This window comes from Rhipicephalus microplus, chromosome 3, assembly GCF_043290135.1.
Source record: "Rhipicephalus microplus isolate Deutch F79 chromosome 3, USDA_Rmic, whole genome shotgun sequence".
In the NCBI taxonomy this organism is placed as follows: Eukaryota; Metazoa; Arthropoda; class Arachnida; order Ixodida; family Ixodidae; genus Rhipicephalus; species Rhipicephalus microplus.
In genome coordinates, this window is record NC_134702.1 from 218,838,991 (window position 1) to 218,863,833 (window position 24,843).

The 24,843-nt window shown below is 44.9% G+C and overlaps 1 protein-coding gene across 1 annotated transcript in view; it reads left to right on the top strand.

The window, feature by feature from the left end:
- Nucleotides 1–24,643, top strand: part of LOC119177483 (glutathione S-transferase 1) — a 40,930-nt gene extending 16,287 nt beyond the window's left edge. The window contains exons 3-5 of the mRNA XM_075888237.1: nucleotides 5,670–5,811; nucleotides 12,928–13,092; nucleotides 24,012–24,643. Coding sequence (XP_075744352.1) covers nucleotides 5,670–5,811; nucleotides 12,928–13,092; nucleotides 24,012–24,188 — 484 coding nt within the window. The 3' untranslated portion in view covers nucleotides 24,189–24,643. The remainder of the gene's footprint in view (nucleotides 1–5,669; nucleotides 5,812–12,927; nucleotides 13,093–24,011) is intronic.
- Nucleotides 24,644–24,843: the final 200 nt, after the last annotated feature.

Consider the following 24,843-nt stretch of genomic DNA (forward strand, 5'->3'; position numbering starts at 1 on the left):
CGATGAAATCATCATGTACTATTTTATCTGAATGTGCTCTCCGTGGTACTGCGCATATTCACCTTTTCATAAACGACTCCCCGGGTGCCGCCATAGCCCTCCCTGGGCTGTGCAAATTGGCGCGTCCCCTGAAAATTCACTGGCAACGCTGCACCCTTAGCCTTTGTACTCCCGCGCACATCCCATCATGGCGGCGTTTTTTCCCTTCCTGTGAAAAGGTGTATACTGGGCCCAATAGTGTTAATTAGGGGTCCTCGTTAGTGTCCTTGGCGCCAGTATCTCGTATAGAAACGGTACCATTTGAAAGATTTCGCCACTTCACGGCGAATGGAGAGGACTTGATCTGCAATGTAACCTAAATATTCTGTGGGACAGTCACCTATTCAAATGTGAAGTCAGGCTTGCGCCTGAAACTTCTTCAGGTAAATACCCTATGCCGCCGCTATGTCAGGCACAGCGTCGCGTTAACAGATTTAATAATAGCGTAAAACCACACCAGTGTGCACGATCTTTGAGACGACATGAGGCGTTACAAGGATTAGTGTAATCACAAACGTAAGTATCTACTCGCTGCGGCTTTTTTGTCGCTAGTGAGTGCAGGCAAGTTTTCGCCTTGCGTTACCAGGGTTTCACACCAGTCTCGTTTTGTTTTGCTGCTTAGTGTTTACGGAGTGTTTCACAGGTTAACAACCACATACATCTCTCAGCGCTATTTACATGCAGCTTTTTGTCAAAGGAGTACGGTAAACAAGATGATTTCTGGTTCCAGTGACCTTCGTAGCAAGCCATAATGTGTAATCTGCGACCGTGCATTCATACTAGTGACGTCGTCGACATCTTGAGCCCATTCACGTTCCCTACTCGATGAAAACCTTATCCATTTCATAGTGCTCCCAGGAACTTCGGTATTGTCTCACCTTCAAATTTGCTCATTTGTTTAGTCAATGCTATATTATTTCCACTTTCAGTGATTACTTGCTATTTATTGCAATATTTCTTGCACCCGCTAGCCTTACTCAACAGGCCATTATTCTCCAAAGATTTTCTCTGATATTCCGTGTGTCATATTAAGGCGTATAATTCGGCTTGATGACGTCCACCAGCATCTATAAAAAATGCGTTTAATGCTCGTACTAAGCTCGCCGTCTTTATACTACGCATAGCTTAAATCATCACGATAAAAAAGGACGAAGTCTTTGATACCACATTTTTCTGTCGGTTTTTAAAAACTAACCTTGCAGCTTACGTCTTATCAATTCTCGCTCCTTTTGTCATTTATATTGACTGAAGTAGCAAATTCTACGGCTTCAGTTCGTGAAATCAGAATGAAACCATCAGGGGCCGAATATACAACACTTCTCTTTCGCACATCAGTGTTTTCTCATTGCTTAGCTGGTGCCACTAATGATACATCTGCATTGTGACTGGCTGAAACTTTTCTTGAGTAAAGTTTTCTGGTACCACGTTTAGGATCTCGGCGACAATCTCCGCTTTCGGTACACACGCACACAGCAGACGCCGTCGGGTAAAAGAAACAAACACTTGTACATTTATTCATTTGCCTATACATCGGAGATATCGTCAGCCGAATATAGAACACCACTAATGTCACGCTACATAACATTATACAATATTCGAATGCAACGTTGAAGGAATATGACAACAAAGTACCGCGAATGTGGCGTCGCCGATCATCGGATCACCACGCGGGATTTTCGATATACATCCCGCGGTGCCTTCCGTCTACTCAAGCCACCCAACTTCAAAATAGACTCAGTAATTTTTTTTTCCCGTGTGCCAGCCGAACCTCTCCGCAGCAGCCGTGTTACTGTGCTGCTGGCGTCACTACTAACCGTAACCCGCATGAAAAAAGCGGCTTTTACACCTGAATGCGGCTTATCTTAGGTACGTACGCTTGCCATTAGATAAAAATGACCTTACAGGGGGTAATAGCATCTCGACCCCCGTTTTTGTGAATTGGTATCTTGATATCTATGCTCGGTCAAGTGCAGAATAGAGCCCTAGTGCCTTCGGGTGTTCGCATGTTAACAGGCCCAACTAGCCATTGTCTGTGGCATCTTTCTTGGGCTGCTGTTAAACTGCGTGGTAGTCACAGTTGCCAGACGATAATAATACGAAAACTTTTTAAGAGGTACTTCGTGCATTTGTCATCTTCTATACTGCCAAACCACACGGCACCGTATTACTAATCACCAACTTTTTCTTGGTGAGCACGATGCGAATAAGAGATTATTTGAACGGCCGTTCAACTAGTTAATCAATGGTAGACAGCTCGAGATTATCAAGAACGAAAAAAAAAACAGTCAGAAGACTCGAGTGCACGTGCGGCGATAAGTAAATGTAACAACAATACTTTCCACTGTGTTACAGTACTTCGCTCCATGTGCCCTCTTTTTTTTTCTTGCGACTACAGTTCGCGATTTGTATATTTTGTAAAAATTTTATTACTTCGAACAAGCCGCTTCAATTCATTAACCCTGCTAGAAAGTCACGTAATGCCCAAGATTCAATCAGGGGTGGATCTAGCGACTCTCTTTAGGTGGGACAGCCGCTTGAAGTAACACCGAAGGAGGGGGGGGGGGTCGTGACTTTTTCCTATTCAATTCTTCGTTCATCATTAGTACAGAAGGAGAACCTATCAGTCATTTGTCAATATCAATAAATTTCATGTAATGGCGAAAAGCAGTTGAAGAGTAAAAAAGAAAGATGCGAGAAAATATTAGGCAGAACATATAGGAAAACAGAACAATAGAAAGGACCAACAAAAGTAAACTGGTACAAGAAACGTAATTTACTAAAAAAGTAGTAGAGAAGTAATTATAGAAAATAAAATTGCAAATAACGTAACATATATAAACATGTGGATTTGTGAAAAAACGTGCATGGTACACAATTGATATATAAATAGTGAAGCATGCTCACAAATACTTTTAACAAAATCTTATACTTCTGTATACAAGAAACCAAAAATTGACGAAAAAATCAACACAGTCTCATGATACATAATATAGAAGTGGTAATGAATATATTATAAAATATAAGATGAGAGAGGCTTTTGTCCTGCAGTGGACGTAGTCAGCCTGATGATGAAGATGAATATAGAAGTGGTATTGTAATAAAATGAATGAAACACTTTACGAGTATAATCAAAACGAATCGATAGCGAGCAAAGTTGTTAGCAGGTGTCTCTTCATTGTTCTTTAATAATATTGTTGTGCGGCATGCTTTAATACCTAATAGCAATATATTGCAGTAATGAAGACAGTGAAACGAGCTGTGAATTCCCCATTATTAGTGTTTTTTTTGGGGAAGTAAAATGTTGTTAGATGAAAATCTATTGTTGCTACTATTAGTTACAGCAGATGCTTGAAATGCATCGATAGTGATTTCATTGTTAGGTGTGCAATATATTACTAAAACCAGTTTCTGCTGAAACTTGTAGCGTAGTGGTAGTATGCCAAATGAAGTGTAACTTAGTACCAAATGAGACATGTAGCCAGAAAAACTTACAATACGCAAGGCCTGATTTTGTGAATGTTGTTAAATGCGAGGTTTATGTGTTTCCCCAGACGGAAATGCAGTATTGAAGGTGGCTATGTATGAATGCGTTATAAAATGAAGTTTTGATATGCAGTGGGAAAAACTAGCGTGTTAAAATTAGGGCTCTGATACCAAAAGCAAGTTTCAGATCATTTCTTCATGCAGGTTAAACTTAAGATGATGATCGAGCTTGACCCCAAGAATGTTGACTTCGTGCGCAGGTGAAAGATCATGATTATTAAGTATGAGTGGGGTGCAGATGAGATGACACGTTTATTTGAATGAAAAAGGCAGAAATTGGGTATTAGATGCGTTGGTACGAAGTTCGTTTTTTTGTTTTGCACCAAACAGATAAGTTGCCCAGGTCCCAGTTGAGTCGGGTTATCATGGTATTCATGCAATTGCTCGAAAACTAAATATAGTGGTTTCGTCAGCATATAAGATGAATGAGGCGCTACTTAAGCAGATGGGAAGATCGTTAATGTATACGAGACATAAGATGGGACCAAGAAGCGAGCCTTGCGGGACACCCATTATGACTGCTTTAGTAGCATAATATCCCCGCTCTAACTTGAAAACATTTAATATGTGCTCACAGTAGCCTTACTCATTTGAGGTGTACGACAAGTCTTAAGAGGGAGGAGGGTGCTGACCCAGGCTCAAGGAGGGGGGGGGGCGATTGCCCTTACGAACCCCCTTCTGGATCCGCCACTAGTTTCAATGAATATTACGCATTGTGATTGTTACGAGCTCCCTGCAGTGGTATGACTGTGTTCTGAAAAGTTAGGAAGGTTTTCATGCACGTTTGGCGACTGATCGAAGCCACTTCGTTTGATGGGAATGGGTCAATGAGGCATCAGAAAGTGGTAATGATGAGGGCCTCCCGCAGTTTGTGTCGTTAATGGAGGAACCGACCTGCAGCACTGACCATCGAAGGCGTGCCACTAGCCAATACTCAGATTCCCGCTATTTCAAACGTACTCCAACAACTTGTCGTTAAGTTGTTAGAGACATGACATTGCGCTCGGCGCACCTGTATTTCTTTCAAGAGCAAGTCAAGTTTCCCGGAAATGGTCAAAATTGCTAGCAACTGTTACTCCCGATTGCCCTGTAGGAATGACCTAGAACTATAAACGTTGGATCAGATCATTTAATACAACGAAAAGTTGGAGACAGCTAGGTAACCGTAAGATGAATGGGCGCCTGCATCAATGAAAGAAACAGAAGGTTAGTGTACATGAGACAAGAGAAAGTTTACGTACAATTCTATGTGTTAGGAAATGCTTCAAGGAACCGTATTAGGGCTAACGAAGAAGAAAGAGAAGTATAGTTTCGGCGAAAACAAGCATACAACGGCAGTGTCAGCATATCTATAGTGAAAAAAATGGGCGAAATGACTTCGTGTGTGTTATATATAATTAACAATTTGTTGGATGATGTAATTACCTGCTTTGTAAAAGTCTTGCTTTAGTGTGGTTTTTTATTCAACCTACTTCCTACGAGATTATCCCGTGTGTGGGATACACGTTACAAATCAAGGATGAGCTCGATGTGCAATAAATGCTGCGCTGACTTGTCATATTTGAGGCCACATTAATCATGGTGCCTTGTTTTGTGACAAGCATTCGGGTTCTTAGCAATCAATCGATGTCGAGATAAATTATTGCACAGAATATAGTTTCAACGCTTAGATAATTCGCTATAGATCATAGCTGTGCCTTGTTTTCAGCCGCCCAAATTCATGTCGCAATTTTCGGAATTTTTCGGTTTTTTTACAGGCGTGTAGCACACACCCCGTTTGCCCGAAAGCTAAGGCAAAAGACACCACATCACACAGTCATCTGATAACGCAATTGATCTGATTGTATTTCCTAATCAAATTACCTATAATTTCTTTATTTTGCATTGAGCGAATCTTCAAGGAAATGCAACAGTGGATGATTTGTTGAATTAAAAAGCAGAACCATAGAGGTTGCACTTAGTGGCATTAATGCAAAGCTGACCTCTAGTCAAGTACGTTTTGTTGAATTGAGTTCTCGCGATACCTGCGGAAGGCACATTCATTTTCTATTTTGTTCGCCCACGTGACGTACTTCTTTGTTTTCCAGCCGTGCTGTTCTCACATACATGGTGAACCGGTATGTTCCTCACAGTCCCTTATACCCAACTGATCCACGCTCCAGAGCTTCAGTGGAGCGTCTCCTTTATTTCGACATGGGCACCCTGTTTGACGCATGCCACAAAATACTGGTAAGAAATTGCCTAGACGTCTACAATTTTGTTTGAAAGCCCGTTTGGTCTAGGAGGCCTTCAAGTAGGCGCCGGCATCTGTTAGCCGGTGCGCACATGAAGGCTCCGTAGTTATGTCAATTAGGTGCTTCTCCTGCGGGAATAATCACTGTAGACAGTTCGCACTCTGCATAACACAGACGACTTTACGCACGTCTTGTTCGTAAGTAATAATATTATGGAGTCTTGGTAGTCTTGGCTGCGACAGCGTTTATTTGAGGAAAGACCTCGCAAAACGAACGGGCAGAGCCAGCACACAGACGATGACGATGATGATGACCCAGAGTGGCAATGAGGGCAAAGAGACAAGTGGATGATGGTGATTGTGATTATGCAGGGATGAGGACGATGTAAGTTACAAATGCCCACACTAATTCCCCCCCCCCCCCCCCCCCACTTGAAAGCGGACACCCTGGCCGCCGTAAGTCAAAGTGATGGGGAACGTCGCGTGAAAGGTTTCATGCGACAAACGTGGACAATCTCTGTGCTGCGGTAGCGGGGGTCTGTTGGGGCGACGAGTGGTGTCACACGATAATTAACCGGCGAAGTCTGTTCTAAAACAATGTATGGCCCGATGAAGCGTGGTTGGAATTTGTCACTGAGACCAGGAGTGCGAATAGGTGTCAAAAGCAGCACCTCGTCACCAAGGTTGGAAAGACACAACGTGGTGGGATTCGTCATAGATGATCTTCCGCTCGTGCTGTCTCGCTTCAGTATTGATGCGAGCCTGATGGCGAGACTGGGCCAGGCGGGAAATGTATTCTTCGCTAGAAGACTGACATGAATTCCCATGGCTGCTAAAGAAGGAGACGTCGAGAAAGGTAGTCGGGGTGCGTCCGTACACGAGGTAAAACGGTGAGTAGCAAGTTGTTCGCTGAACGGCGGTGTTGTAAGCGAATGTCAGGAATGGTAAAAGAGTGTCCCAGTTTTTGTGGTCGGGTTGGACGTAAACGGCTATCATGTCTGCAAGGGTTCGGTGAAATCTTTCTGTGAGACCATTTGTGTGAGGGTGGTAGCTTGAAGCTGTCTTGTGAGTAGTTCCAGATGCGCGCAGTACTTCATTTACAACTTGTGACAGGAACACTTTGCCGCGGTCACTAAGCAGTACGCGAGGAGCCCCATGACGCAGTATTATTGCGTGAAGAATAAAGTCTGCAACTTCCACAGCTGAGCCTGTAATAACAGAGGAAGTTTCAGCGTAGCGTGTCAGGTGGTCCACGGCAGTCACTATCCATCGTTTGCCTGCAGATGTGACGGGGAGAGGCCCGTAAAGGTCAACACCTACAACCTCGAACGGCATTGAAGGGCACGGAAGTGGCTGTAGAAGTCCAGCAGGCGCCTACGTGGGGAGTTTACGACGCTGGCATGGGTAGCAGGAACCGACGTACCGAGCTACACTAGAAGAAAGGCCAGGCCAGTAATAACGACATCGAATGCGGTCAAGAGTTTTTTTAAAACCAAGGTGACCAACAGTCAAGTCGTCGTGGAAGGCTTCGAGCACCTGAAGTCGAAGAAAGCGTGGCAGTACAGGAACCCAGCGCTGACCGTCAGGGTGGTAGACGTGGCGGTGGAGAACCCCATTGTCCAGCTTAAAGTGCAGGAGTTGACGACGGAGTCGCGCGTTTGGTGGATGAGAACCTCCCGAAAGGTGGTCCATGATGCGTCTGCAGTATGAATCGGACCGCTGGCGGGAGATAAATGTTGGCTCGTCGTCCGAAAAGGGTTGCGTTATTGATGCGAGCGTATGAACTTTGGTAGATGTGGTGGTTGAGTTCTCACCAACGCTCATATGGGTAGTTGGAAGCGGGCAACGAGATAAAGCATCGGCGTCTTGATGTTTTCTGCCTGACTTGTAAGTTATATCAAAGTCGTACTTCTGCAAGCGTAGTATCCACCGACCCAAGCGTCCGGACAAGTTCTTCAGTGTAGAAAGCCAGCATAAGGCATGGTGGTCCGTAACGATTGTGAAGTGACGCCTGTGGAGATAGGGACGGAACTTCTGGACCGACCAAACCACAGCCAAACACTCTTGCTCAGTTATAGTGTAGTTCTTTTCAGCAGCGGTGAGTACGCGACTGGCATATGCAATAACTTTTTCTAGGGAAGACTTGTCGCGTTGTAGAAGAACGGCTCCTATACCAAAGCCGCTAGCGTCGGTATGGAGGATAGTTGGTGCGGCTTCGTCAAAGTGGCAGAGCAGAGGTTCAGACGTGAGTGCCCGCTTCAACAGGTCGAATGCTGTTTGGCATTCTTGAGACCACAGAAAGGGGACGTTGGAAGCAAGTAGTTGGTGTAATGAAGCGGCAATAGAAGCGAAGTTCTGGATAAACCGGCGAAAATAGGAGGCGAGGCCAAGAAAACTGCGAAGCTCCTTTGGTTTTTCGGGGCGCGGAAAGTGAAGGACTGCAGAAATCTTGTCAGGGTCGGGCCGGATGCCATCTTTGCTAACGACGTGTCCTAAGACCTTGATAGATTTGCTAGCGAAAGAGCATTTCTTCGTGTTTATTTGAAGCCCGGCGCCGGCAAGGCACGTCAAAACTTGATCCAATCGTTCTAGGTGCTCAGGAAACGTTGACGAAAAGATAATAATGTCGTCCAGGTAGCAAAGGCAACTTTTCCATTTCAGGCCGCGCAGCACGGTATCTATCATGCGCTCAAAAGTCGCGGGTGCGTTGCAGAGCCCGAAAGGCATCACGTAGAATTCATATAGCCCGTCGGGGGTTGCGAATGCCGTTTTCTCCTTATCGTCTTCATGCATGGGGATCTGTCAGTACCCAGAACGCAAGTCGATGCTTGAAAAGGATTCCGCGCCTTGTAGGGAATCAAGGGCGTCGTCAATGCGTGGCATAGGGTACACGTCTCTGCGTGTGATCTTATTGAGCGCCCGGTAGTCCACGCAAAACCGCACAGAGCCATCCTTTTTATGGACCAAAACAATAGGAGACGACCAAGGGCTAGATGAGGGACGGATGACTTCCCATTTAAGCATGTCCATAACGTTTTCTTCTATAATTTTTCTTTCAGTTAGAGACACGCGGTAGGGTCGGCGGTGTACAATAGATGTCCCAACAGTTTGAATTCGATGTGCTGTAGTATTAGTGCGGCCCAGCTTAGACGAGCAAATATCGAAAGAATTTGCATGTTTCTGTAACAATGCGAGCAACTGCTGCCTCTGTGAATATGTCAATTCGCTGCTGATAGTGGTGGTAAAGGCGGAGGAAGAAACATGCTCACCGAGGCAAGGTTCTTTGGATGCGATGGCCTGAAGTGGCGTGACGAGTACAGGCTCGAAGTCAGCAACACGGGCCACAGTAGTGCCCTGTGGCAGTAAGATCTTCTCCCGTGTAGAGTTGACAGCGGTGACAAGTGCCGAGCCATTGCAAAAACGAACGACACCGGACGGAAGAACTATACCTTTGCGAACGCAAAGTGGTGACGGTGAGACCGATACGTCCCCGTGATAGATGTCGTTGGACGTAATGGTGACAATTTGCTCTTGTAGTGGCGAGAGTTCGATGTCTTTCGCAGCGACCAGACGAAGTGGCTTCTGATTATCGTCGTCAAGCATGTAGTCGGTGTCAGCGAGGTGAACGACGCGTTGTCCACAACAAGTCGCCGCGGAAGCAGATGATAGAAAATCCCACCCTAAAATTAGTTGGTGAGAGCAGCGGGACAGGACAGCAAACTGGACATGATGGCGGATGCCGTCGATGAAAACACGTACAGTACAAAGTGCGGAAGGGCGAATGATGTTCCCCTGGGCAGCAACTAACGTGGGACCATCGTAAGGCGTCATTACATTCCTTAAATGTTCACACAAATCAGCACGTATCACAGACAATGTCGCACCTGTGTCCACCAAAGCATCGACTCGCACTCCTTCCACTTCCACAGAAACCATGTTACACGGGCCTAATGGAGGAATTTCAGTTCTAATTCCGAATGCAGTTTTTCCTCCACAAACTGCATCACTTAGTTTTCCGAATGAATATCAGAGGCGAATGAGGCGGGCCGAAGTGGAGAAGTGGAACGGCGGAAGGGCGAAGACGAGCGGCGTCTCGTGTTTCGGCTGTTTCGTGGTGCAGTCGATGCAGGAGGAGATGGAGACCGTTGCGGGGGAGACAAATAACGCCGACCTTGATAAGACGCCCCGTTGTACAAATCCCGTTCACGCACATTGTTCCGACGCTCATCTTGCTGGCGCTTCCGGCAGAAACGAGATATGTGGCCGCGATAGCCACAGTAGTAGCATACAGGGTGAGACGAGCGCCACGGTGGGGAATAGAAGGAATTCGGGGCACTTGGAGATAGCGCGGTCAGGTGGGCCGAAGGGTCAGGGGGCACGGAATGGTAGTTCACAGGGGTAGCGGCAGCAACTGACGCGTAGGATGGACGTGGCAATGTCGCGTGGGCATCGCTGGGAGGCACGGCAGCAACTTGAGGGTACGTGGCTATAAGGTGAGAAGCAGGTGACTGTACGGGCGCAGAGCCAGTCAGGGATGTAAGTTCCTCCCTGATGATGTCACGTAAGGGCATCCCCGAAGGCTGTGTAGGTCGCGGTGTAGGATGTGTGAAGCCCATGGACCGCAATTCTTCGCGTATAATGTCCCGGATGAGGTCACGCAGATGGCCATCTGACGTGAAGTGGTGGTCGCCGATGTCTGGTTGAAGGCGGACGGAGTCCAGCGCATCAAGGCGCTGGCATGTCGCCACGACATCAGCGATGGTAGCTGGGTTTTGCACAGCGAGGGCATTAAAGGCAACAGGCCCAATGCCTTTCAATATGTGGCGCACTTTGTCCGATTCCGGCATGGATTTATTGACACGCCGGCAGAGTGCGAGGACATCCTCGATGTATGAAGTATACGATTCACCGGGATGTTGTCGGCGAGTATCGAGTGTCCTCTTCGCGACGGCGGATCGAATGTCTGGTGTCCCAAAGACGTGCCGCAGCTGCTGCTGGAAGGTAGCCCAGTCGGGTAAGTCAACGACATGGTTAAAATACCATGTCTTCCCGACTCCGACCAGATAAAAAGGCACGTAGCGCAGTTTGGCGGCCTCGTCCCACCTATTAGCGGCACTTACGCGGTCGTAGTCATCAAGCCAGTCTTCTACGTCTTCTCCCCGAAGACCAGCGAAGAGCGGGGGTTCCCGCTGATGTCCGTGTATGTAAGTAGGAGGGGCAGCTTGCGGCGGTGCGTGGTTGATGACATCAGTGCCGGCAGGCTCGGTCTGGGACATGCTGCCTGACTGTGGGCGCAAGCGGCGGCCTGAACGAAGCTCCAGGGAGTATAGCGGGCTGCGGGAGGTCAGAGGACCGAAAATCTACCTCCACCACGTATGGAGTCTTGGTAGTCTTGGCAGCGACAGCGTTTATTTGAGGAAAGACCTCGCAAAACGAACGGGCAGAGCCAGCACACAGACGATGACGATCATGATGACCCAGAGTGGCAATGGGGGCAAAGAGACAAGCGGATGATGGTGATTGTGATTATGCAGGGATGAGGACGATGTAAGTTACAAATGCCCACAATATTATTATTAAGAATATTAATATGTGGAATATAACGTCCCAAAACCACGATGTGTTTATGAGAGACGCCGTAGTGGTGTGTTCCGCAATTTTCACCCGTTCGGGATTCATTAGCGTGCACTACAATCTAAGCCCATTGACATATATGACTATTTCGCCTCCATGAAAAATACAGCCGCCGCCGGGATTCAATCCCGTGACATGCAGGTCAGCAGCCGAGTGCCTTAGCCACTAAACCACCGTGGCGGGACTGTTCATACGTGCGATTTATCATTTGTGAATTAAGCATTGGTTATCAAGAAAACGGCCAGAACAATACAAATTGTTTTTACAGCAACGTGGTTTTGAGAAGAAATTTGTCAAGTGATAAGCATTGGCGTGTTTTATCAAGATATTACCTACATGGACACGCCGGGTGCATTTTTGCTGTCTTTGGGAAGTTCCACATAAATATTAAACAGTTAACATATCTCAACTGTTGGTACGTTCAATGTTCCACAAGTTGCTTGTGAAAGTAGCCGGAGCGAAAGAACTCATAAGTATGTGGGAGGGATGACAGGGGGTTTCCGTAGGGAAGTTGAGTGGCCCCGGCAAGCACTATGTTTACAATAGAATCCCATACAGCAAGGGTCGCTTCGCTCGCTTCAGGAGCCACATTTCCTTAGGCCAAGATTTCTTCGAGTTGCGCTGATCTGAATTCATAGAGTAAGCATTCTAGCCTTATTACTTTTATCTTGTATTGGGTATTGCTAGAATAAAATTACTTATATAAAATTATAATTATATTATTAATATAAGATAAACACCAATGAGGAAAGAATCACTTCCCCTTTTTACTAACGCATGAATTTCTTCGGCTCCCTTGAGCGAAAGCTTGAAGCAACGTCTCCGTTCATCGAAAAGGGCACCCACCTCTTATTTGCCTTATGTCAAGACACTGTCAGCAAAGCGGATGTGCTATAAGAAGAAAATTCGCCAAGATATTTTTCACGCATGCTACCCAACTAATACGAGAAATTAATGAGGTCTGTCTCACAGAGCATGACAAAGACACGTTAAGATAATTGTCAGTGATTATGCAGTGTTCTGAGCTAGATTTCCCAAGACTGGTACCAGAAGGTACAAGAAGGTAGCTTTTTGCTGTAACTTTTCTTATTCGCAAGCACTCTTCCAACTGAGAGCTGTTCACCTAAAAGGCGCAACTTACGAAGTAACACATATAAGTCATTTTCCTGTTTCTTCTTCTTGTCCTCAGGTAGCCTTCACCCCACTTCTGCATTTTTAGCGTTTTCGTTAATTCGCGCTTTACGGTAAAATTATTAGCAGAGCTGGCAATGGCAAATTTTACGTGATGAGGCGCTCGTGCCTTCGAGTATGGCCGACGTAAACACCGAGAAGCGACGCGTAAGACGTGATAGGTGAAAACAATACGAACAAGACCTTTAAATGTGAAACTTAATCTTCCTGCGGGTCAGAGGCATAGACTTTTCATTGTGGCTGAGTTTTATTGAAACGCCCTGTTGACGTTCTCACCCTGGCAACAGTATCCTGTGATATTCGGTGGGCCACAGCCAGACTCGGAGCAGGAGAAGCCACTGGTGCGAGCGCTGGAACTCCTCACCGGATTTCTCGGAGATAGCAAGTTTTTATTTGGAGACGACGTCACCTTGGCCGATATTTCCATCCTCGCTACACTAACCGTCACTGAGGTAAGTGACCACGAGTGTAGTGCAGCGCATCTGTGTTACTATGCGGGAACGTAGATAACGATATTTGGCGTTTGACATCACAAAACCACGATATAGGTATGAGAGAATGCGTAGTGGAGGGCTCAGGAAATTAGGGTCATTTTGTGTTCTTGAACGTGCGCTGACAGCGCACAGCATATGGGCCTGCAGCATTTTCCCTTCCCCGAAATGTGACTGCCGTGGCGAGATTGAACTCTTGAGCTTCGGGTTATCAGATGAGTGCCTTTATTGTTATATGCCATCACGGAGGAAACTATAAGGGAGGCGCTAACTAATCAACGGACCCCAATACTTTGTTTTGAAACAATTTTCAAGCATCAAGCAAAAGCCGTGTGCAGTGAACTAGCACACGTAGCATAAGCATTACATGGAACTCTTTATAATGTTTTGGCTCCCTGATTTGAACTCGTAATGAAGAACTAGATACTTTGCATTCGCGAAAATGTCGTTTTATGTTGTCTTTCAGTACAAGTGAAAATAAATTGTATTCATTGCTTTCATTCTCCACGTCACTACCTTTCCCTAGCGCCGAATATGGTGTTGTTCAGAGACGGAACTATGGTGTCTTTTTTTTTGCGACCAGCTGTTTCTTAGAGTTTCTCCGGACGCCCTCCGGATAGGATTCATTTATATCGGTTGCTGTTGGTGAAAACAGTAAGGCCGTATGTTTATTCGCCACGACCTGACCTAAGTTTTTCAGCCTGTACGACATGACGACGATAAACAATAGGTATGCCTGATAGAAAAAAAGGGTTTTACTAGCACTATTGTCGACACATTCAATAGGTGTCAGTTCCCCCTATATTATTCTGATTATAGTTTTGGTTAACCACCGAAGAACTTGTAGAATTTCTCATTTGCTTGTCGCGTTTCTTTGGGCTTATTTGCTTTTTTCAGCAAATATAGTTTTCATTTATCATCAGGGTTGCCGATGCACGTTAGTCGTTCACTGATAGCATGTTTGTCGGTAATATTGAGTAGTCGAGTGCAGTCGCAATGCCCACGAAGTGAACGTGATTCAGAATAACGAAGAACGAAGTGATTCAGAATGGCACCCACAGGGTCCACTTATTCCTTAGCATACGCAGGTATAAAGCGAGCGGACGTGTGGGCCCTACCAATTTTACCCAGATGAAATTGTGGGCTGTTCTGAAATGAATACTACACCTAAATAGTACTCCAAACCATGAAAAGTGCTAAAGGCTCGCCACCTATTCATTTTGCGTGGTGTGGAAGGTTACATTTCAACTCTGTTAACGTGAATAAACAATGCTTTCCAAAATCATGTGCGTGCTACAAAACTCAAGTGTTGCTTTCTCTGCAACTTAGTGTTCAGAGAACTGGCTTGAATGAGACACATAAACATTGAAGATAGAAAACACACAAAAAAACTCATAGAAGCAGAAAAATTCACCGTCTGTGTCACTGTCACTGCTTCTGCCTCTCAGTTGTTTTCCTTTTTCAACGCTGTAGTGGCATTCTTCGAGAAAACACGCTACAAAAAACTGCATAAAGTAGAATTGTTGTATCAACTTAAAAATAGTCCAAAGTAGTATGCACAGAGCTTTCCTGGAGGATTCGCACCAGTAGCAGGCTGCTAGCGAGTAGCGTCATATATGCTGCACGAGACCGGTTGTTTAACGCGGCGATGGTTTGCAAATTTTATAATGGTGCCGTTATTACTGAATTGCGTTATCAGGAACGTGGAGTTACCCCTTCAATCAATCTCAAGCACCATGATCTTGTTCAGTAATTGATATTCGGGGTTTATTTCCCAAAACTACCATACGATTAGGAGAGGCACGGTAGTGAAGGGCGTAAATTCGTAAATTTTGACCACCAGGGGCTCAATAAAGTGCACCCAAATCTTAGCACACATGCCTACGACATCTTCGCCTCTATCAAAAATGCAGCCAAAGCTACAGGGATTCAACCCGCGACCTGTGGATCAGCAGCCGAGTACCTTAGCCACTAGACCACCGCGGCAGGGTGAACCTCATCAGTAACGCTTCTGTCCCCTGGTAATGCTCAGACTTTATCCGGGTGCAATGAACCGCAGTCGCGTCTTTCTGCTTCGATAAGCAGAATCAAAACATGGATATTGAAAAGAATGCACACTCGTGCTTTTGGCGGCGCGGAATTCTTCGATTGTTGTGAAAATACGCCGAAAGTCAATGCAGTTTGGTAGGTTCCAGTAATGTACGGCTGACGTTCGCCCAGAGGCATGAATCGGGACTGTGACTGCAAGTTTCTTCACTCTAATCAATTCGCTTCACTGATCGACTGCCAGCGTGTTGGCGGCTTGCAGCGCTCCAAATATTTACACTATTTGTATTCCATGCAGTGCACAAGAAATACCCTGCTTTTACATTGATCTCGTTCAAGGATATTATGATATAGCAGATACAATCAAAGTGACTTACAGGTGGAAGAAAAACACATTAACGCGTCACGGGACGTGAAGTACAACTCGCTCCTCGTGATTAGCAGTTGATCATTTGTCTTTGCTTGTCACTTTCGGGGCGTTGACAACCTTCTACGTCCAGTAAAAAATCCTCGTTGTCAAGATGGTTTGTCTCAACATCACTGCTTCAAGAAATCTGAAGTATTTTCTCAGCCGAATGACTTCGACCACTACGCATCACATTGTTAACGCCTGCACGTGGCGAACATTTTGCTCTGAAATGGGTGAACAAGCGAATCTGTTGCATTGCGTCAGTGAAATGACTGGCACGTCGTTCGCACAGCTCATAACAGCACTTTTCTGGCAAAGGGCAAAGCGCCTAATTCGGAAGCGTTGTCAGTTACACATTGCTCCGTCTAGATCACATCGCGAGCACACACGACTGCACAGCTGAAATGTTAAGGAATTCATGCACTACAAAATTACCTACGAATGCTATATATTAGCAAAATAGGGTAATTTTCAACTGGAAATCTTAGAAAATAACACCTAATTAACCTTCATGGCTAAAGAGAACCTTGCGAAGCTGATATGCGCATGATCTAGGGTATCCCTAGTGAAATACTCAGTATTTCGTTCCGAAAACTCTGTATGTTAGCTGAAGGAATCAGTATGTTTCTGTAACATTCTCACAAAAAACTTACGAAATGTTGAAATGGCATAATGAAAGTTTTCCCGTCAGGATCACCGAAAGTGCCAGTTGCCTTATATTCTTACGAATACTTTGCGCCTCGTGCGAACGAACCAAATTTATCGTGCCACGGAAAGCCTACGGTCGGTTCACTGATGCGCCAAATATGCAAAGTCATAGTAGGTCTTTCCTGGTGACGCGTTAACATTGACAAGAACAGTAGAACAAAGGAGCAGCAACGTTGTGCTGCCATGGTGTCATCTAGCAACCATTCTTGAGAGGATGCTCCCGAATGCTGCTCGGCAGCGCGACAGTCTAGGAGCTTTGTGAAGGGGCATGTGCAGAGCTCCCCATGAATTTGGGCGAAGATTCATCCTCCCCGTCCTACTAACTCTCTCTATAGGGCACTTTTTGTGCCCTCCCCTGCCTAATACTTCTTGCGCAAGGGTAGGGTTGGGTGCTGAAGTCAAACATACGTTAAAAAAATTAAAAAGTGACGTCAATGATGCCCTGGCAAAAGTACGTACTTTTGATTTTCGAAACTATTCTTCCCAATGCAGTGGCGCATAATAAATATTTTTTTAAAGTGCGGGAAAACATCATGTTTCCGCTCTTTTTGTGATGACTATTCTCTTGTTTGCATGGTAGCTTCTGGCAGCACTGGTGCCTAATGGCGTGTTTCAAATATTTAATTACAAAAGACTAGCATACTTACTATAATTTCTATGCAAGCCCATGGGTCATTATTGAGCGCTTTAGTACCCACCATACGCTATTGAGATGGTCCCAGATAAGCGACAAAGGCCTGACATAATTTTGTCAGAAAACTAGCTGCGCTTTTTAAAATCATGGCAGTCCAGCGTTTTTTCGTGGTAATGCGCACAGCAGCTGCCTTGACTTGGCCTTGGTCTAAAAAGTTTTGTCCAATTTGTGGGATGGTTCGCGGACATAAAGACATTTGAGAATGACCACATTCACAAAACTCTGAAGATCAGAGGATGTCGTTTCTAAGGTACGTGACACCAACCAAAGAATACACTAAAGCAAGTTTCAGTTTCTCATGGAAGAACATTGTCATGACAACATTTAGTGCATGCTCTTCTAAAAAACGGAATTATTTGTAGATTGGAAACGACTTCAGGTTCTCTGACGACGTGCGGAAAGAACTAGCTCTGAACAAAAGAAATCGTTGATTTATGAATGCTTACGAAGAAGATGTGATACCGGATAGACAAACCAGATTCACGAAGTTTGGCCGCCTTCTGCGAGTCGTTAGATCAAAGCAAATTCTTTCACACTTATGGAGGACAACAGAACACTCCAGACACCCACCGTCAGGGTAAGAAAGGAGGCTAGCCCCTCCCCCCCTCCTTTTATCGTCCTTCGAGAGGCGGTGGAAAACCCACCCCATTGTTTGAATAACTAGGGTGGAAAGCTTTGCAACAAATCCTCGACCGCCTCCACCCACCCCCCTCACTGCTGGGGAACCCTGCTCCAAAGAAGCTTCTAGCTCTAAAATAGCTGTGTCGTAGCACACTTGGCTGTCACGCACACCGCCTCAGTTCAACTCAAGCTCAAATCGTGGTGCACTCTCATTGTTGTTGATATTTTCCTCATGCTTAGCGATAATTCAGGTGGTTACCGGCAACAGCAGTGAGGCGATCAGTATCGCTGCTGAAGTTGGCTGTTGCTGTGACCTTGTAACAGTTTTTTTCTTTCTTTATTTCGAAGATTACCCGCAGCGCCATCTTAGGCATGATGGTGGGGGGCACAGTGCCTCATAGAATGAATCCACAGTCTTGCGGCCAACTAAATCAGCTGGTAAAATAATGCATTCGACAGTGGCTTGCGGGAAAAAAGAACGCTTAAAAAGATCCGTTCTGGGGTTGTATGGCCGTACTTTAAGTTTGTAGTCATGACGAGAGGAATGATAATGCGCTGGTTTTAAATATTCTGAAGGATTAATGTCTGTTTTCTTGCTATAGATTGAATAAAATGGTTTCAATCTTAGATTACGTCTTCGATCTTGTAAGTATTGCCAACTCTTTTTTCATACATTGAGAGCTTTCAATTCAGTCATATTTTCCCAGAACAAATATTGCTGTTATCGACTGAATGCGCTCTAGTGCATGAATGTGTACTTTGTGAAACGGATCCCACACAGGACAGGCGTATTCCGGTATTGGTCTGACATAGGCGTAATAAGCGGCCTGTTCCACAACTACAGTATAGAGGGTGCCCCAGGTATCTTAGCCAGAGTTCAAAAATATGCCGACACACGCAATGACGACACGATAAAATGCAGGTTGCTGACTGTTGCCTGGAGCGAGTCAGACTATTCTTTGTGTTATGATGAATTGCATCATTATATCTTTTAATTAACTAGGTTCTGAAGGAACGAAGGCGGCTAAAACATTTCAATGGGGAAAAGGTAGATCGGTATGCAAAACATCCTATTGGACAGTTTCGAACTTATTATTCGTTAAGCATTAATGTTTTTCTACTCACTACAAACGCCCGCGAAATACAAAAATGGTTAAATTGCTGTTTTCACAGCAATTGACAGCATATCCATGAAGTGTATGATGATGAGTGGGGCGAAGCGTCCATCAGCACGTCCGTGCTTTCTTGAGTCCGCACAACCATCCATGCGTCAATCCATGCGACCATCCGTGTCTCCATGCGTGCGTCCATGAGTCCGTTCATCCATCGGTCTGTCCGTTCGTGCGTCCATCCGTCCGTACTCCCGCGCGTCCATGCATCCGTTCGTCCGTCTGCTAGTCTGTCTGTCCATTCATCCATACGTCCATCTTGTGAGCACTCCAAGTACCGCTATCTCCCATCTCGCAACCCCTGTGGCACATACCTGCTCTAGAGCGGGTATGTGCCACCGGTGGCACATACCCGCTCTACATACATACATACATACATACATACATGCATACATACATACATACATACATACATACATACATACATACATACACACATACATACATACATACATACACATACACACACACGCATATATATATATATACACACAAACACACATATACACACACATAAATACACACATACACGCACGCACATACACACACGCACGCACGCACACACATACACGCACATACACACATACACACATACATACTTATTTATTTATTTATTTATTTAAAATTCCTTACAGGCCCTTTCACAGGGCATTGAGTAAGGGGGGTAATTGGTGAAGTTTTACAGATCACACAAAATTAATTCACGCGTTACAAAGCGTATCAGCACAATGAAAATATGACGCGGTTTGCGTCATACATACATACATACATACATACATACATACATACATACATACATACATACATACATACATACATACATACATACATACATACATACATACATACATACGTACGTACGTACGTACGTACGTACGTACGTACGTACCAACGTTTCTAGAACTAGGTAAGTTGCAAAACTGACCGGTGTTGCGCGGCGCCGCCGCTGCCAGCGATAAATGTGGCGCTGCTGTCGCATCCGGATTCACTCACTGCATGCTCGTCATGTCACTCCCGTAGCCTCCGTCGGCTCTGCATGTTGCAGTGCATCTTTATTCGTGGAGGCTTCTTTCTGCGTGAAAAGTTTTATGCTTCAGCGCACCCTGTTCTGCTTTGTATGTGTTGCGTGTTTTCATCATGCCCAGATGTTGCGTTCTCGGCTGTAGAGTAGCTACGGGAAATGAGAGACACCACAACATTTCTTTTGTACCCACGTGTACCTGAGCAGCGAGAGGTATGGGACCACGCTATTCCTCGTGCGGATAAGAAACTGCCCAGCACCTCAGGTGTGTGTGATATACTCTTTCACGAGAAGGACATCCTGAAGACTTTCACTCACGTCATATGGTAAGAAGGTACAAATCGCAAGAGGAAAGTGGGACCTCGTCGAAGGATGCGTTCCACGAATATTCCCGAATTTACCCGCTTACCTTGCCCGCTTACTTTTGTTGCGGGGCCCGCGACGAAGAAGCGAAAGCTGCCCGATAGGAGCAGGGTCTTTTCCAGAATATCATCGCCGAAAAAGAATAGAGTATCTCCGAGCACTGAGCTCGAAGACAGTGAAATAAGTCCCGACATGCCGTCAACTAGTGGCGTCATTTCGCTTAAAGACATAGAAAACGTTTGTTTGCATGCTGGCGGAAAGTTGTTGAGGATGGCGAGACAGTATGTCTTGTGGGGTTTCTAGGGCTCAAAAAAAAAGAGCGCTATTTGTGGAGAAATGCGTTTTCGTCGCAGAAGACATGACAGTCACCATTAGCAGCCGTCACAATCGCTTAGCCAAGTCGCCTGGCATTGAAGATACCATCACCCTATGGGCCGAACTTCTGGAACACAGAGAAAAGCTGCAAGTGTGTTCATGTTGTCCCAATGCGTCAATAGGCAGACTCGTGAGTAATGACTATGAAGTGCTCACCGATACCCCAAAGTATGGTCTCTGCTCGAAGCTTTGGCTGCCGCTGTGTTAAAAGGTTTCATTAGAGGAACTCCATAAGAAGCAGAGGGAAGACATACTCGAGAAAATGGCCGCACGCGTAGCTTTTCGACGGTCTAAGTTGCTAAAGAATGTGACTGACATTAAAAAAAAGCTGACCACATAACCAGACAAAAGCCACGAGATCGCGCCACATAGTTGTAATTTATTTTCAAGCGCAAAAAACACAGCCACAAAAAAGGATGCCAGACATTGTAATTGGGTTTTTCGCGTCTAAAAGTTTATTGCGAACGTACACTAACTAGCAACTAACCGGCAACTCGTATGCCATGATATATATATGAAGCATTGTTTATTGTGGGCAGTTCAGAAAATCATAATTATACTGTATTTGCCTTAGACCGCTTAATATTACGCAGTATTAAGTTTTTGCGGCAGCACAACAAATCTCGATAATATACTGTTGGCAAAGCTCTTTCAGAACGGTCGCCACGGCGTCTTGCCACGACGACTACGCGTTTTCGTCTGCTAGCGGAAGCTTGTTGCGCCGCCAGCGCCACCAAACCGGAAGCTGTCCCGGCGCCGTGTGACGAGTAGTCTGACGCGGGAAGTTTTGCAACTTACCTAGTCTAGAAACGTTGGTACATACATACATACATACATACATACATACATACATACATACATACATACATACATACATACATACATACATGCATGCATACATACATACATACATACATACATACATACATACATACATACATACATACATACATACATACATACATACATACATACATACATACATACATACATACATACGGAGGAGCGACAGAGCCACGCCATAAGAGGCTTCACCCCTAAAATTCCACATGACAAACCCACTGGCGCACCTACACGCGCTGTGATTATAGTGCTCCCTAACATTCCACGTACAAACGACCATTTTATTTGCCCGATTGTGCTGCCTCGACCGGGCCGCAACAATAGTGGTGCCTCTGCGATTGACACGTTTCAGTGTTGGCCCCAAAAATGACAACCGCTGTGACTACGTACCACTGAACCGGTCCGAAGGCAGCATAACGTTAGGGAGCACCAGAATTACGGCATGCGTGGGTGCGCCAGTGGGTATGTCACGTGGTTTATTTGTATTTTGCAGGAATTAGTAGGTATCAAAAAAATGAGAAAAACAATAATATTTTCCACATATAAAATTCGAAACTGTGCAATCAGACGTTTTGCAAAGCGACTTACAACTTTCTCATCTTCCCCATCTTCGCAGACGACACTCGATGTCCCGAGGTCGTCTTCATATGGAACAATCATCCTCATACATTTCCCATTGACCTTAGTACTTACTGAAGACGGCACAAGCTGGTTAATTGACCCGGAAATGTCTTTTAGAGTGCTTTTTGACGACAACAATTTATCCTGAAAAAACAATTTTAAACACATTTCGGAGAGGACAAAAGGAATGCACTAGCACTGGTTCAAACGTCTTTTCAAGTGCTTTCTGAGGACAACAATTGGTTCAGAAAAGGTCTTGTTAAGGACCCTTTTGGGGATGACAAAAGCGTTGCACTGAGAATTTCGATAGGATTCCTCAAGAACTTTGCGCACCAAGATGATGTATTTCATATGTGAAAACTTTTTCCACACGTTCGTTTCATACAGTCATAAAGTTATTGTATATTTTCGCCTCGATGAATTATTTTTTGCAAAAAATTTTCAAATTACGCATTCCGCCTAATGAGACACGCGTAATTAATTAGATTAGGTAATGAATGTGGTATTGTGAAATGCCAAATTGAAGCAGTGTGTTTTTAAATGTCACAGCCTTAAATTAGTCATTATTCGCCGCTGTAGCGCGCAATAACAAACTAGCAGCTGGCTACCATTGATCATGCGGCACCATTCTGGATAGTCAAGTAGCCAAGCCATTTAAGACAACAGACTCTGAAAATGAGGTCTGTCAGGGAAAATGCAGAGTACTAGTGAAGCTTCGTGTCCTTTGTTGTTTGTGTGCATGGTTAAAAGTGAGATATATGTGAGAGTGTAAGTCATAGGTGACAACAGGAGGTAAATTGCAGTGTTGATGGGTGCACTGGGCTGCTCACCGTTCAGACTGATCATCGATGTATTTTCACCAGCGGACCGCGGCGAGGTGTGGTTCGAAGCAGCCTGGAAAACCAGACAATCGCGATCAATTGTGCTTCGAAGCCGCCTGGTGCCAACGTGAAATGATCGCCTTCTGCATTTGACACATGGCCCGACCTCGGGCAAGCCAAGTCAACGCCTCTGCTGAGTGTACTGGTAGGCTGTCAGAGTGAAGCCTCTAACACTAGTGAATGCATTGGGCACGATACACGTGGTGATAAGGACACTGCGTCAAACTTTTGAGGAAGATTACACACGTGGTTTATTGAGCCGTGTCGACTGCCTTGATGCTGCTTTTCTTTTTTCAGACTATACGCGGACTGAAATGCCTGACAAAGCTGTCAGTTGTGATTAATTACTGTTAAATAAATAAATTTCGGTCTACAAACCTTATTTGATTTGTCACCTCTCTGTTGATTGATACAGTATATATACACGAGACCTCGAAGGTTTTTTTTCTTTTGATGTATAGAAATATCATGAAAAGAAGTAAATCCTAAGTAGTATCGCTGCCCACAGTACGGAACTGGCCACGCAATCGTTGTTCTGAAAAGATACTGAAAAACTCCTTAAGTGTTGTTTTGAGGATGTACTGAGGTTGTTATGTGAATGAACAAGAGGACGGGATTAGTACCATTCTAGTGCCATAAGAGGACATTTTCAGGGCGTGATATTGTCCTTACGGAGGCATAATAAGGATGTCTTGAGGTTGTGTTTGTGTTGTCTGGGTTCGTTCCTTACGAAGTTAGTAAGCTAAAAGGATGTAAATAAACAATTATCAGAACACAACAATAGTCTGATTCACTCCAGACAATAGTCAGAAACACGTGTTTGGTGACGTCTTATATTCGCGTGTGTCGACTCATATTTAAACTCTGGCTAAAGATAGCTGGGGCACCCTGTTATACGGGTCGCGCCGTAGTGAATGTGTCCACAGAGTCGATTACCTCACTTTGTTTAATGTACTGACGTCGTGCAGTGTGCATGTATCTGTAATTTCACATGAGCAGTGGAAATTTTGAAATATAAATACGTTTATCGACATGATGCTTCAACACTTATTAGCGCCGTCATCATCTATTGCAAACATGAGTGACTTGGCACGATTCATTTTACCTATATATGTCTTTTTTTTCGCAGTGCGCCGACTATGATTTGAGTCGTTTTCCCATTATACTGGACTACTACGAGCGACTGAAGACTTCGTTGCCTTACTACAATGAAATCAACGACCTCGGAATACAGCAAATGCGAGGCATTCGCAGCCAAAGCGATTCGAAGTTAAGTCAACATTACGTGGACGGCTGCTCGAGTTAAACCCTGGCCCTAAAGTTTCCCCAACAACAAAATGAAAAGTGCTTGACGTGGCCGTGCCGCTCATTGCTTTTAGAAGCACTAATAATTGGGCTAGTCGGTTCATGTTCAATTAAGAGCCTCAGTTAGAGCTATTTTGTGAAAACAAATAATTTATTGACCTGGTTCCTTCGTATTTCTTTGCGTGGAATCGCCACAACTGTGGCTTCTTTGTTAACGTTCCTTGCTTTGCCTTTGTCTATCATATACGCTGACAAAGAAACACCCAATTGTCATCCGCTGTATTCAAAGTTGGCTTTATCTACACTTGTACAGGTGACCCTGCATGTCACGAGGATTAACTAAGCGTTATAAGCATATCCATCAACCGGAGTCAGGGTTATATTTGTAACAGCAAAACAGTGATATCCCAATCTGTTCTCTTCATGAGGGTTGAATAAATGCTTACGTGCACTTGACGGTTGAAGGTTTTTTCACTTGCCAGTGAAGAATCCTTGCGAGGAACTTCGTGAAATCTTACACACCACAACTTAGTTGTAGAAACTGTACCCATACCTGTGAGTTATAAGAGATCATTCAACAAGAAACGTTATTAGATTCGACAAGCAGACTTCTCTTCACAAAGGCAGCAACTGATTTTCTTAGTACTGCGACTGTT